This window comes from Hyla sarda, chromosome 3 (genome assembly GCF_029499605.1).
Source record: "Hyla sarda isolate aHylSar1 chromosome 3, aHylSar1.hap1, whole genome shotgun sequence".
Taxonomy (NCBI): Eukaryota; Metazoa; Chordata; class Amphibia; order Anura; family Hylidae; genus Hyla; species Hyla sarda.
In genome coordinates, this window is record NC_079191.1 from 359085925 (window position 1) to 359099898 (window position 13974).

The 13974-nt window shown below is 40.4% G+C and overlaps 1 protein-coding gene across 6 annotated transcripts in view; it reads left to right on the plus strand.

Annotated features, from left to right (window-relative positions):
• KIZ (kizuna centrosomal protein) overlaps positions 1 to 13974 on the plus strand; it is a 190845-nt gene that overhangs the window by 139471 nt on the left and 37400 nt on the right. For 4 of the 6 annotated variants that reach the window (XM_056567647.1, XM_056567646.1, XM_056567649.1 and 1 more), the window contains one exon: positions 7410 to 7506. In XM_056567647.1, coding sequence (XP_056423622.1) covers positions 7410 to 7506 — 97 coding nt within the window. Of the gene's footprint in view, positions 1 to 6053; positions 6098 to 7409; positions 7507 to 13974 lie in introns of those variants that run through there. The other 2 variants (XM_056567650.1, XM_056567651.1) reach the window with 1 other exon arrangement.

Consider the following 13974-nt stretch of genomic DNA (forward strand, 5'->3'; position numbering starts at 1 on the left):
TAACTATCCTTGGTTAGTATGATTACAGCCCAACATCACCAGGCAAGTGATTTTCCTTTTAACCCTTTATCATCTATTATTGGGGTAAAGGCACTAGGCAGCGCCTCTTTTGTTCGTTTTTTGTCTCCTTCTCCTATGCTATTAATCTTGGAATAAATCTTTTTACTCTGGAAGAGCACCATCACTGGGATCATTTGCCTATCATCGTTCTCCTTATACAGTGTGTATAGCTGAAGCTCCTAAAGCTATTGGGTCTGCCCAGGGCTGCTGACCAATGGCCATCCTGAGGCAATTAGCAAAACCCCCAATAAAGGAGTGGTTCTGACGGTGGTGACCACAGACCACTTCTCAGTTCCTTTGCTTCCTGGCTGATGTTTTGGTCACTTTTGAATGCTGGTGGTGCTTTCACTCTAGTGGTAGCATGAGATGGAGTCTACAACCCACACAAGTGGCTCAGGTAGTGCAGCTCATCCAGGATGGCACATCAACGCGAGCTGTGGCAAGAAGGTTTGCTGTGTCTGTCAGCATAGTGTCCAGAGCATGGAGGTGCTACCAGGAGACAGGCCAGTACATCAGGAGATGTGGAGGAGGCCGTAGGAGGGCAATAACCCCGCAGCAGGACCGCTACCTCTGCCTCTGACTCCATGAGGGTGGTATGAGGGCCTCACGTCCACAGGTGAGGGTTGTGCTTACAGCCCAACACCGTGCAGGATGTTTGGCATTTGCCATAGAACACCAAGATTGTCGCATTCCCTACTGGCACCCTGTGCTCTTCAAAGATGAAAGCAGGTTCACACTGAGCACATGTGTCAGACGTGACCAAGCCTGGAGACACCGTGGAGAACATTCTGCTGCCTGCAACATCCTCCAGCATGACTGGTTTGCGGTGGGTGGGGTGGCATTTCTTTGGGGGCCCGCACAGAGGTAGCCTGACTGCCATTTGGTACCGAAATGAGATCCTCAGACCCTTTGTGAGAACATATGCTGGTGCAGTTGGCCCTGGGTTCTTCCTAATGCAAGACAATGCTAGACCTCATGTAGCTGGAGTGCGTCGGTAGTTCCTGCAAGAGGAAAGCATTGATGCTATGGACTGGCCCACCCGTTCCCCAGACCTGAATCCGATTGAACACATCTGGGACATCATGTCTTGCTCCATCCACCTATGCCACGTTGCACCATAGACTGTCCAGGAGTTGGCGGATGCCACCTCCTCAGGAGCATGCCCAAGCGTTGTAGGGAGGTCATACGGGCATGTGGAAGCCACACACACTACTGAGCCTCATTTTGACTTGTTTTAAGGACATTACATCAAAGGTGGATCAGCCTGTAGTGTGGTTTTCCACTTTGATTTTGAGTGTGACTCCATATCCAGACCTCCATGGGTTGATGCATTTGATTTCCATTCATAATTTTTGTGTGAATTTGTTGTCAGCATATTCAACTATGTAAAGACGAAAGTATTTCATACAATTAGGCCCTTTCATACTACAGGTATCATCCTGTAAAAACCTCCGTTGTTACTCCTGGCAAAAAGTCCTGAAAACAGCCGTCAAAAAATCCCATTCATGTCAATGGGATTTTTTGAACATCCTTTTGCATCAGGCATGTCTGTTTTTACTAATGTCCGTTATTTTTGCTGGCACAAAAGACAGTGCTTGCGCAAATTTTTGGTCCGGCAAAAAAATAAAAAGGTGAAAAACCGGATGTTAAAATTTAACAGCAAAGAAAAAAAAACTGAAAATGTAGCCAGCACCTAAACCCAATACACGGGTGCACGCTGCTGTGGCAAGTACAAAACATGTAAAAAGAGAAAATGGCAGCAGCACACTTGGTCAACAAAATGGAGGCTCTTAGCGCACTTTTTGATCAAAACGTGTCCCCCATCCACCACGCGGAGGTGGCCTCTTATAGGATGGGTCCCTAAACACTCGACTACCTCAGGCTGGGTGACATGTTGGATCCACTAATGATCCAAACCACCTCCTCTGAAAATAGGGGAGGGGATGCACGGCTACAGAGGGAGCCACTCCCCCCAAATTTGCACAGCAAAGAAAAAAAAACTGAAAATGTAGCCAGCACCTAAGCCTGTCACCCAGCCTGAGGTAGGTGAGTGTTTAGGGACCCATCCGATAAGAGGCCACCTCCGCGTGGTGGATGGGGGACACGTTTTGATCAAAAAGTGCGCTAAGAGCCTCCATTTTGTTGACCAAGTGTGCTGCTGCCATTTTCTCTTTTTACATGTTAAAATTTAACATTGAAGTCTATGGGAACCGGATGTTCAAAAAAAAACATCCATTATAATCAGTTATTGTCAGGTTTTTTAACATCCGTTTTTTGTCAGTACAGCTTTACAAAAAAAAGGGTTAACAACCTGATAAAAAAACAAAAAACAAACAGATTTAACTGGTAATAACAGATGATAATGGATGAACAGCAGGATGAAAAAAACCATTAAAAATAACCAATGTTGGTCATCAGTTATTATCCATTCTTACCAGTTATTGCATCCATTTTTTTTTCATCTGTTAATGTAAAATAACGACAGTAAAAAAGCAGGATGATACCTGTAGTGTGAAAGGGGCCTTACTGTTCCCTTTATTCTTTTTGAGCAGTGGACATGCTGATTTAGGTGTTGTGCTCTTCGCGCAACAGCCTTCGGTTAGCGCAAATTGCTTAATTAATTGTCTTCCTGAGCTGATATTGCGATAATGCACTAGGATGGCGCCCGGATTGTTTTGTTTTTATTTCAATACAGTAATTATGACATATAGCCCGAGTGCTACATTGTATCCTCAGTAAGATATAAATACTGGAAACATTATATGGGTCTTAGGAAGCGTTACTGTACAAAGCGAAACGTCTCAAGGTCACTTGTTTATCGCCCTTGTAGGCGTTCAATACATGTAAATAAACGACATTGTCCCCCTTTTCCCCTCCCGGAGATGTATCAGTAAATACACCTGTGAACATGGTGAGGGCTGAGGGAGAACTTAGCGGCTCTAGTCAGTGTGACACTAATGACTTAATTTAGTGGCTTTGAAGTGAGAGGTCATCAATGCAAGCTCAGATTTATAGGCAGGGCAACCAAAACAGCAGGGGGAAACCTTTCATGTATTTTTGAAGACTTCAATGCGATCCTCCTTCTTGAAAAAATAATAATGTCACAGCCAAGGAATTGAATAAAACTTTGCCTTTTTATTTTTTTTTATTTCACTCTCATTTAAGAAAACTTGTTTTGTCCAAAGTTCTATAAAAATAAACAATATCTGTCTAATGGCTTTGGGTAGGATTACTGGACAGATTTACTCTAATAATCCACTTATAGTGCCTTTGCTATTGCCAGCAGACCGGGACAGATATAAAGCCTCCTCTGTACCATTCGTCTGATCTGCGTGTCCTTGATTTCATGGTTATTACGTGTGGCCCTTTTTCTTTATGCCGTTCATGTGATCATAGAATTATATTGTGTCTTGCGAAAGTTTAAGTGATTTAGGGATAAAGTTAAACACAGATGTCTGGTTGTATCGTATAATCATAGAATTTAAATGATCAGGGGGTACGCCGGGCAGACACGTGTCATTTTGATAGTGGAATCTGGGTCTTTCACAGCTTCTTTCTTGTGTACTATCTTGGTGTTTTCTGGCTCTGTGATACAATAGTAAAATTAACTAAAAATGTTATTTGGATTGTCTACTAGTTATGCTTTCATAAAAGAAATGACCAGTAAACATAAAGAATAATTCAGCTTTTTACAATATTTTACATTGTAAATTTAAATGGATGATAGAAGTTAACCCATAACAGTATGTGATGACATATTGCTAGGAATTGCCTTTATTTGGTGTTCTTTTTCAGCCAGACACTTTGCAAAAAACTGCAACACACCCCATTCAAGTGCATTGGGTGTATTTGCTGTCCCTGTAGCAATGTTTTCTTATCTAAAGTAAAAGAGAGTACCCAGCTCACCTAGAATAGCATGCGCCACACTTGGACGGTGCAGGACAATACCGGGACTTCACTTGAAGCGCATCACTTGTCTGCTCTTGTGTCCTGCATATTTATATGGAATAAACCTTGGAATTTTTTATTTGCTATCTTGCGCCTGACTGTTTTCCTTGATCCTAATGTTTTCTTTTGTGGGATAGTTCCTTAAAGGGTACACCTTTAAGGAATTATCCCACAAAAGAAAACAGTGCTCTCTGCTGACCTCTGCTGTCCATTTTAGGAACCGTCCAGAGCAGCATATGTTTGCTATGGGGATTTTCTCTGCTCTGGACAGTTCCAAAAAGGGGCAGCAGAGCTCAGTAGAGAGCACTGTGCTCGTGACATCAGAGAAATCCAAAAAGAAAAGCATTTCCTCTGTAGTATATAGCCCTTAAAAAGTACTGGAAGGATTAAGATTTTTTAATAGAAGTAACTTACAAATCTGTTTAACTTTCTGGCCCCAGTTGATTTAAAAAAAAAAAAAGTTTTCCACGGGAGTACCCCTTTAAAGCATTACTGTCATTAAAAACTACTTTTGACATGTCGATCAGACTCCTCCGACCAGCAGCAATTGTGAATTATAAGCTGGCCAGCCAAGAGATCCGCCCATTTCTCTGCATAGACTTCTATGCAGAGAAATGTATGTACCCGGTGCGAGCAACAACTTTTGACAGTAAAACTTCAGTTAACTATTTCTTGGTTACCAATTTCCAGGGTACTTGTAAGAACAGAAGGCATTTTACCTACACTTTACTGTCAGACATATGTGACCTGGCAACTTATTTTAGACTGTACGTATTTGAGCTTTGACATTGCACTGCATCCTGGATATAACAGAAGATTAAAGGGGTTATCCAGGAAAAAAACTTTTTTTTATATATCAACTGGTGCCAGAAAGTTATACAGATTTGTTAAATACTTCTATTAAAAAATCTTAAAGGGGTACTCCGGTGGAAAAAATTTTTTTCAAATCAACTGTAGCAAAAAAAGTTAATCAGATTTGTAAATTGCTTCTATTAAAAAATCTGTATCCTTCCAGTACTTTTTTGCAGCTGTATGCTACAGAGGAAATTATTTGCTTTTTGAATTTTTTTGTCTTGTCCACAGAGCTCTCTGCTGACATCTGATGCCCGTATCAGGAACTGTCCAGAGCAGGAGAAAATCCCCATTGCAAACCTATGCTGCCCTGGACAGTTCCTGACATGGACAGAGGTGTCAGCAGAGAGCACTGTGGACAAGACAAAAAAGAAATGAAAAAAGAAAATAATTTGCTCTGTAGCAAAGAGCTGCTAAAATGTACTGGAAGGGTAAAGATTTTTTAATAGAAGTCATTTACAAATGTGTTTAACTTTCTGGCACCAGTTGATTTAAAAATCTTTTCTAAATATTTTTAAATTTCTGTCTAAGTGCTCTCTGATGACACCTGTCTCGGGAACTGTCCAGAGTAGAAGCAAATCCCCATAGCAAACCTCTTCTACTCTGTGCAGTTCCCGAGACAAGCAGAGATGTCAGCAGAGAGCACTGTTGCCAGACAGAAAAGAACAACTGAATTTCAGCGGCTGATAATTATTAGAAGGATTAAGATTTTTTAATAGAAGTAATTTACAGATCTGTTTAACTTTCTGGAGCCAGTATATATATATATATATATATATATATATATGTTTTTTTTTTCCTGGAATACCCCATTAAGCTTATTGTCAAGTTAAAGGGAATGTGCCAATAGAAAATGACTTGTCCTTTAAAATTTTTATTTTATGTTAAACATAGTTTTAAAGGGGTACTCCCCTCATAGACATCTTATTCCCTATCCTAAGGACAACCATGGCTGCCCAAAGTCGGTGTTCTGAACAGAAATGCTGGCCCAGAGATAATGGGGGTCCCAGTGGCTAGACATCCCATGATCAGAGATTTTATCTCCTCTCCTTAGCTTAGGGGATGATCTTATTCCCTGTCCTTAGCATAGGGGATAAGAAGTCTTGGGCAGAATACCCATTTAAAGAGTTTTTGATAATCTGAATTTTTATAGATTAAGCCTAAAACTAAGTCTAGACTCCTTTTTTCCCCAGCAGTGTTCTCCTCCTCTTACTCAGAGACAAGAATACAGTGAAAGGTGACACCAGTATCAAAATAAAGATATTTCACAATAGCTGATGCTCAGAGCATGCCTAGAAAACTCTCCTATTCATGTAAATAAGGTCTCATCCATACCATTGTGTCCATGGGGCTTGATGTAAAGCCTATCACTAAATGCCATAATAATGTACTAAAAAAGAAGGGTTACATATATATATATTTATATAGATTGATAGCATTAAATCCACCATTCACAATAGGTGATGATCACAGCTCACCTACTTCCTCTATCTGCACAATGACTTATGTACAGGTCAAAGAGCATGTCATAAACATTCTCTAACAGAAGCTATTGAATATCTTCAGTCTTCAGATTCCTATGGTCAATGTGGCTGCTGGTAAACATATTCAGAATGTTGCTAACAACAGCTTCCCCTACCCCACCACGATAATGAACAGAAAAAATATAATTAAATAAAATTCTTCATTTAGAAAAGAAAAGCAGGATAGAAAAAAAGAGACACTGTATCAGTATCTAGTTTAAATGAAGCTGTGGCACTGAGGACCCCACAGAGAATTCAGACCCATGTTTTAGTCTGAATTCTCTTGGGTCTAAAGTAATTGTGGGGTCTGATGTCTGAATTAATTTTGGGGTCTGTATTAATTTTGGGTCCTGACAACTGATGTCTGAATTAATTTTGATCCATGGTGTCTGAGCCAATTTTGGGGTCTGTATTAATTGTGGGTTCTGATGTCTGGCATCCGAATTAATTTTGTGGTATGATGTCTGAATTTTTGGGGGTCTTAATAAATGTTTCTGTTATTTGCAATTACTTATTTTAGCCTTTTTTTCTGTTAAAAAAATGAATTGGTATTGTTTCCTGAAATAAGATTTTTCTTTTCCCAGGTATTCCCCAATGCTAAATAGTTTGGAAAACCCTGTCCTGAAACTTGCCCTGCAAAAACAAGCCCTTATACTACTTTGTCATAAAAATCCACCTGTTATACAATTCTGGCTTTTTGAAAGGCATAATTGTAAAAGTACTTTTGTATAATCTTGGTAAATATTATTAGTTTAATATAATTGAATTAATAATAATATACCGTAGTATCATTATTATTAGTTATGCTGTTTTACACATCCTATAAATTTCCCTATTATGATTTTATTAAAATAATTTGATTTAATGTAATTAATTTGATTTAATGGAAAAAAATGTTTTGCGCTTGTTCACTTCTAATTTCTAAATATAATTTTTCTCGTTTGTTCTGATATTGACATTCGCAAACTATTGAGGTCGTTATTTATTTAAACTATTTTCAATAAATGTATCCTGCTTTTTTTCCAGGCTTAACTCAGGACACTGCTAATTTGAAAGGAATTTCAAGAAATAAACAGAGTTCAGAAGGTACCATATCATCGAATGAACCAAGTCCTGTGCACAGGTAAAATAAAATTATAATTGGTACAGTTAGTTTTTCATTCATTTTTTTTTTCTATATTTTATTTTCACTTCTAGTTTGATTCCCTACAAATTAAACCCAAAAAAAAATCACTGTTTAAGTTCTGAATGGCTTAGCTAAATTTTTTCACGAAACCCAGGTATTGTTGTGCAGCTGTTGTCTTCTCTTTTTAAGACTCAATTGACATTGCACTGAACCTCAAATTAACGTGTACAGCTGCTCTCCGTAGGGCTACTTAGAGACCAGACAAAGGCAGTTGTCAGGCAGAGAGCTGACATAATGCAGCAAGAGTCTTCAAGAAATAAAGTGGTGTATTTATTCTAGTTGATATTGACATAATGGAAAGCAAGCTTTACTTAATGCATATTTTTATTCAGAACGAGACTTATATCACTTTCTCTTTAATGTTGTATTTAGCAATACTTTCGCTTATAGCCATTATTAATTTATTCAGTTAAATCAGCCGCCTAGGTGTTCCTACCATATGTAGAACAGAGAGGCAGAAGTGCGGATTTATCAAAAAATAAGTATCCTTGTGCTTATTCTCTTTATTTAAAAGCTTTAACTAATGTAAATGGATAAAACTACCTTATGTTATTTTATTAATTCGGAACCTATGGTAAACACTAAACAAACAATACAAACATTTCTAGGTAATAGGTGTATCAGTGCAGTGCTTAATATACTTAACCCCTTAATGGCCACGAATGTAAATGTATGTCCTGGTGCGGCGGTACTTAGTGCACACTTACGTCCTGTGTATGAACGCAAGCATCGGAGCAGTGCTCACGTCATACTCTGCAGCCGGGGACCTGCCGGTAATGGCCGACATCCGCAATCGCAGGGATGTCCGCCATTAACCCCTCAAATGCTGTGATCAATACAGATCACGGCATCTGCGGCAATGCGTATGTTAAAATAGATGATCGGTTCGCCCGCACCCCTCACCTGCCTCCGGACGTCTCCTGGCATCTTCTGCTCTGGTTTGGGATTGAGCAGACCAGAGCTGAAGATAGACAGTAATACTGATCAGTGCTATGCCCTATGCATAGCATTGAACAGTATTAGCAATCAACTGATTGCTATTGATAGTCCCCGATGGGGACATAAAAAGTACAAAAAAAAAAAAAAGTAAAAAAATGTAAAAATAAAAAGTAAAAAAAGTGAAAAATCCCCTCCCTCAATAAAAACGAAAATTATCCCTTTTTCCCATTTTACCCCCAAAAAGCGTAACATTTTTTAAAATAAACATATTAGGTATCGCCACATACGTAAATGTCCAAAATATCAAACTATGATGTTAATGATCCCGTACGGTGAACGGCGTAAATAAAAAAAAAGTCAAAAAATTCAGCTTTTTTGTCACATTTTATTCCCCCAAAAATGTATAAAAAGGGATCTAAAAGTTTTATATATGCAAATGTGGTATCAATAAAAAGTACAGATGACGGTGCAAAGAAGGAGCCCTCATACCACCCCATATACGGAAAAATTAAAAAGTTATAGGTGGTCAAAATAGGGCGATTTTATATTGCTGATTTTGTACAAAAAGTTTGAGATTTTTTAAGCGGTACAAAAATAGAAAAGTATCTAGCAATGGGTATCATTTTAATCGTATTGACCCACAAAATAGGGAACACATGTAATTTTTACCGTAAAGTGTACAGTGTGAAAACAAAACTCTCCAAAGTGTGCAAAATTGTGGTTTTCATTTACATTTCCTCCCTAAAAAAATAATTATTTGGGTTGGCCGTAAATTTTTTGGTCAAATGAGAGGTTTCAGTACCAAGTACAATTGATCACGCAAAAAACAAGCCCTTAAATGGGTCTGTAGATGGAAATATAAAAGAGTTATGGATTTTAGAAGGCGAGGATGAAAAAAGGAAAACTCTAAAGTAAAATTGGCCTTGTCCTTAAAGGGGTTCTCTGGTGCTTAAACATCTTATCCCCTATCCAAAGTATAGGGGATAAGATGCCTGATCGCGGGAGTCCCGCTGCTGGGGACCCCCGGGATCATGCACGCGGCACCCCATTTGTAATCAGTCCCCGGGGTGCCGCGTGCATGATCTTATGGGTCCCCAGCGGCGGGACTCCCGCGATCAGGCATCTTTGGATCCTTTGGATAGGGGATAAGATGTTTAAGCATCGGAGAACCCCTTTAAGGTCAACATGGCTTGGTCCTTAAGGGGTTAAATGTTGATTCTTTATATATAGAGATAGACCCAAAGATGAGGCACTGAACATAATGTAATTCTAATTTCAAAGGAATTGTGCAGTATTAGAAAGAGGGTCTTAATACAGAAACAGCGGTACATGTATCCATGGGACATGTCTAGTATGGCAGTACAGTACGAATACCTTGAAAATTTTATGTTTTGCAATTATATGACTGACCAGCTGATCTACCTTCACTCAAAGGGGGAGATTTATTTAAACCTATCCAGAGGTAAAGTTGCTGAGTTGCCCATAGCAACCAATCAGATCACTTCTTTTATTTTTCACACGCTTTTTCAAAAATGAAAAAATGAGCTATCTGGTTGCTATGGGCAACTTAGCAAATTTTCCTTTGGACTGGTTTTCATAAATCTCCCCCAAAATGTTTACTTATATTGTCAACCTAGATTATCCCTGTTTAGCTGTTTGTCTTATTTAGTCACCAATTGGATGATAATCGAAGTTAATGCACAGTTGATCAGCATTGGTATATTTTATTAGTATGACCAAATAGCAATTAAATAGGCACTCACATTAAAACTCATTTTTGCTATTGAACTCCTTATGGTAAATAAAAAAAATCTTTCTAATGTACTTTGTTTAAAAAAAATAAAATAATACGTTTTCTATGTTTTGTTTGTGTTTTAAAAAAAAGGCTGCCACTAGGTGTCTCCCTACTTGTCCAGAGCACATTTTTCCCCATCTTTTTGCACAGACTTTGGACTCCTGCTGGCCTGGCAGAAGTCCAAAAACAGAAAATACTGAGGAGGGTGTGTTATCCAATCATAGCTCATCTCACACCTGTACGCCCATGGGAATTCTGGTTCCCGTCGCTCATTCAGCAGGAACCCCATGCAATTCAGACTGGCGATTTGCAGCGATTCCGGGTCAATCAGGTCTCCGGTGACCTGGAAAAAAGGGGTGAATGGGGCTGTCCGAGACAGCCCTATTTATCCTTAGCCAACAGGAGTGAGATGGCACGGGTGCCACCTCACAATCACGTGATTTATCGGTTGGATTGACCAACCAATCACTACCCTGCTGGGCAGTGATCGGGGCGGCGATTGGGGCCGGCAGGTGTCTCCTACCTTCGTCTGGCCAGGCGGAGGTCCCCTCAGGAGCGGCAGCGGACAGCAGGAGGAGCGGTGGCAGTCCCAGCGGTGCAGGCGGCAGGATACAGAAGGAGGTGAGGCCTGTTCACCTCCTGCTGTTGCTTAGCAACAACTCTCAGCATGCACAGCCAAAGGACATGCTGGGAGTTGTAGTTTTGCAACAGCTGGAGTTCAAACTACAACTCCCAGCATGCTCTTTGGTAGTCTGTGCATGCTGGGGTTGTAGTTATGCAACAGCTGGAGGCACATTTTTTCTCTTACAGGTGTGAGATGAGCTATGATTGGATAAGGCTGCACACACCCTCCTCAGTATTTCCTGCTTTTGGACTTCTGCCAGGCCAGCAGGAGTCCGAAGTCTGTGCAAAAAGATGGGGGAAAATGTGCTCTGGACAAGTAGGGAGACACCTAGTGGCAGCCTTTTTTTTTAAACCCAAATAAAATATAAAAAACTTCATTTTTTTTTATTTTTTTTAAACAAAGTACATTAGAAATATTTTTTTTTATTTACCAAAAGGAGTTCAATAGCAAAAATTAGTTTTAATGAGAGTGCCCATTTAATTGCTATTCGGTTATACTACTAAAAATACCAATGCTGATCAAGGCATGCTGGGAATTGTAGTAGCATGCCTCCAGCTGTTGCATAACTACAACTCACAGTATGCCCTTTGGCTGTCAATGCATGCTGAGAGTTGTAGTTTTGCAACAGCTGAAGGCACACTGGTTGTGTATCACTGAGAGTTTGTTACTTAACTCAGAGTTTCGCAACCAGTGTGCCTCCAGCTGTTGCAAAAATACAACTCCCAGCATGCAATGAGAGACTGTACATGCTGGGAGTTGTAGTTTTGCAACAGCTGGAGTCACACTGGTTGCGAAACACTGAGTTAAGTAACAAACTCTTTCGCAACCAATGTGCCTCTAGCTGTTGCGTAACTACAACTCCCAGCATGTATGGTCTGTCAGTGCATGCTTTGAATTATAGTTTTGCAACAGCTGAATGCTTGACCCCCCATTCCCCCCCCCCCCCCCCCCTTCACACGGGCAGGGATCTATAGCGAGTTTTCTGCTGCAAGTTTGAGATGCAGCAAATTTTCCGCCGCAGCTCAAACTCCCAGCTCAAACTCGCTGTAAACCCCTGCCCATGTGAATGTACCCTGAAAACAAACACAAAATAAAGAGTAAAACACTATTCAAAACGGAGCCTTCAGCTGTTGAAAAACAACAACTCCCAGTATTGCTGGACAGCCGCTGACTGTCAAGCATGCTGGGAGTTTTGCGACAGCTGGAGACCTGTTTGGGAAACACTGCTGGTAGGGTATTTTGGTGGTGGATACAAATCCCCAAGTTAGGCCTCAAATGCGCATGGCGTTCTCTCGCTTTGGAGCCCGGTCGTATTTCAAGGCAACAGTTTAGTGCCACATATGGAGTATTTCCGAACTCGGGAGAAATTGTGTTACAAATTTTGGGGGGCTTTTTCTCCTTTTACCCCTTATGAAAAGGTAAAGTTGGGGTCTACACCAGCAAGTTAGTGTAAAAAATAATAAAAAAATTTACACTAACATGCTGGTGTTGCCCCAGACTTTTAATTTGCACAAGCGGTAAAAGAGGAAAAAAAGACCCCCAAAATTTGTAACGCAATTTCTCCTGAGTACGGAAATACCCCATATGTGGACACAAACTGCTCTGCAGGTGCACAACATGGCTCAGAAGTGAGAGTGCACCATGTACATTTGAGGTCTAAATTGGTGATTTGCACAGGGGTGGCTGATTTTACAGCGGTTCTGACATAAACCCAAAACAATAAATACCAACTTGTGACCCCATTTTGGAAACTACACCCCTCACGGAATGTAACAAGGGGTATAGTGAGCCTTAATACCCTACAAAGGTGTTTGACAAATTTTCGTTAATATTGGATGTGAAAATGAAAAAAAAAATGTTTTCACTAAAATGTTGGTGTTATCCAAAATTTCTTCTGAGTATGGAAATACCCCATATGTGGATGTAAAGTGCTCTGTGGGCAAACTACAATGCTCAGAAGAGAAGGAGCACCATTGGGCTTTTGAATGTGTCCTAATTTGAAGGCAATGTGTGTTTACAAAGCCCCCATGGTGCCACAACAGTGGACCCCAAAATGTAATAAGGGGTGCAGTGAACATTTACACCCCACAGGTGTCTGACAGATTTTTGGGACAGAGGTCCATGAAAATGAAATATTTAATTTTTCATTTGCACAGCCCACTGTTTTAAAGATCTGTCAAATGCCAGTGGGGTGTAAATGCTCACTACACCCCTTATTAAATTCTGTGAGGGTTGTGGGATCACATGTGGGGGGTGCACTGTTCTGGCACCACGGGGGCTTTGTAAACGCGCATGGCCCCCGACTTCTATTCCAACCAAATTCTCTCTCCCAAAGCTCAGTGGTGTTCCTTCTCTTCTGAGCATTGTAGTTAGCCCGCAGAGCACTTTATGTCCACACATGGGGTATTTTCATACTCAGAAGAAATGGGGTTACAAATTTTGGGAGGCCTTTTCTCCTATTACCCCTTGTGAAAATGAAGAAGTTGGGGTAACACCACCATTTTAGTGAAAAAAATCTAATTTTTCATTTTTACATCCAACTTTAGCGGAAATTTGTCAAACATCTGGGGAGTGTAAAGGCTCACTGTACACCTTGTTATGTGTCTTGAGGGGTGTAGTTTCCAAAATAGCATGCCATGTGTTTTTTTTTTTTTTTTTTTTGCTGTTCTGGCACCATAGGGGCTTCCTAAATGCGACATGCCCCCCAAAAAACATTCCAGCAAAATTTGGTTTAAAAAAGCTCAATGGCGCTCCTTCTCTTCTGAGCATGGTAGTCCGCCTGAAATGGGGTTCTAAATTTTGGCGGGCATTTTCTCCTACTACCTCTTGCAAAATTGGTAAAATTTGGGGGAAATAACAGCATTTTACTGAATGAAAAAAAGAATAATCTCATCTGACTTTACCAAAAAGTCGTCAAACACCTGTGGGGGTCTTAAGGCTCACTGTACCCCCCCCCCCCCCCCCCGTTACATTCCTTAACCCCTTAATGAAGAAGGACGTATATTTATGTCCTTGGCCGGCTCCCGCGATATAACGTGGGGTCACG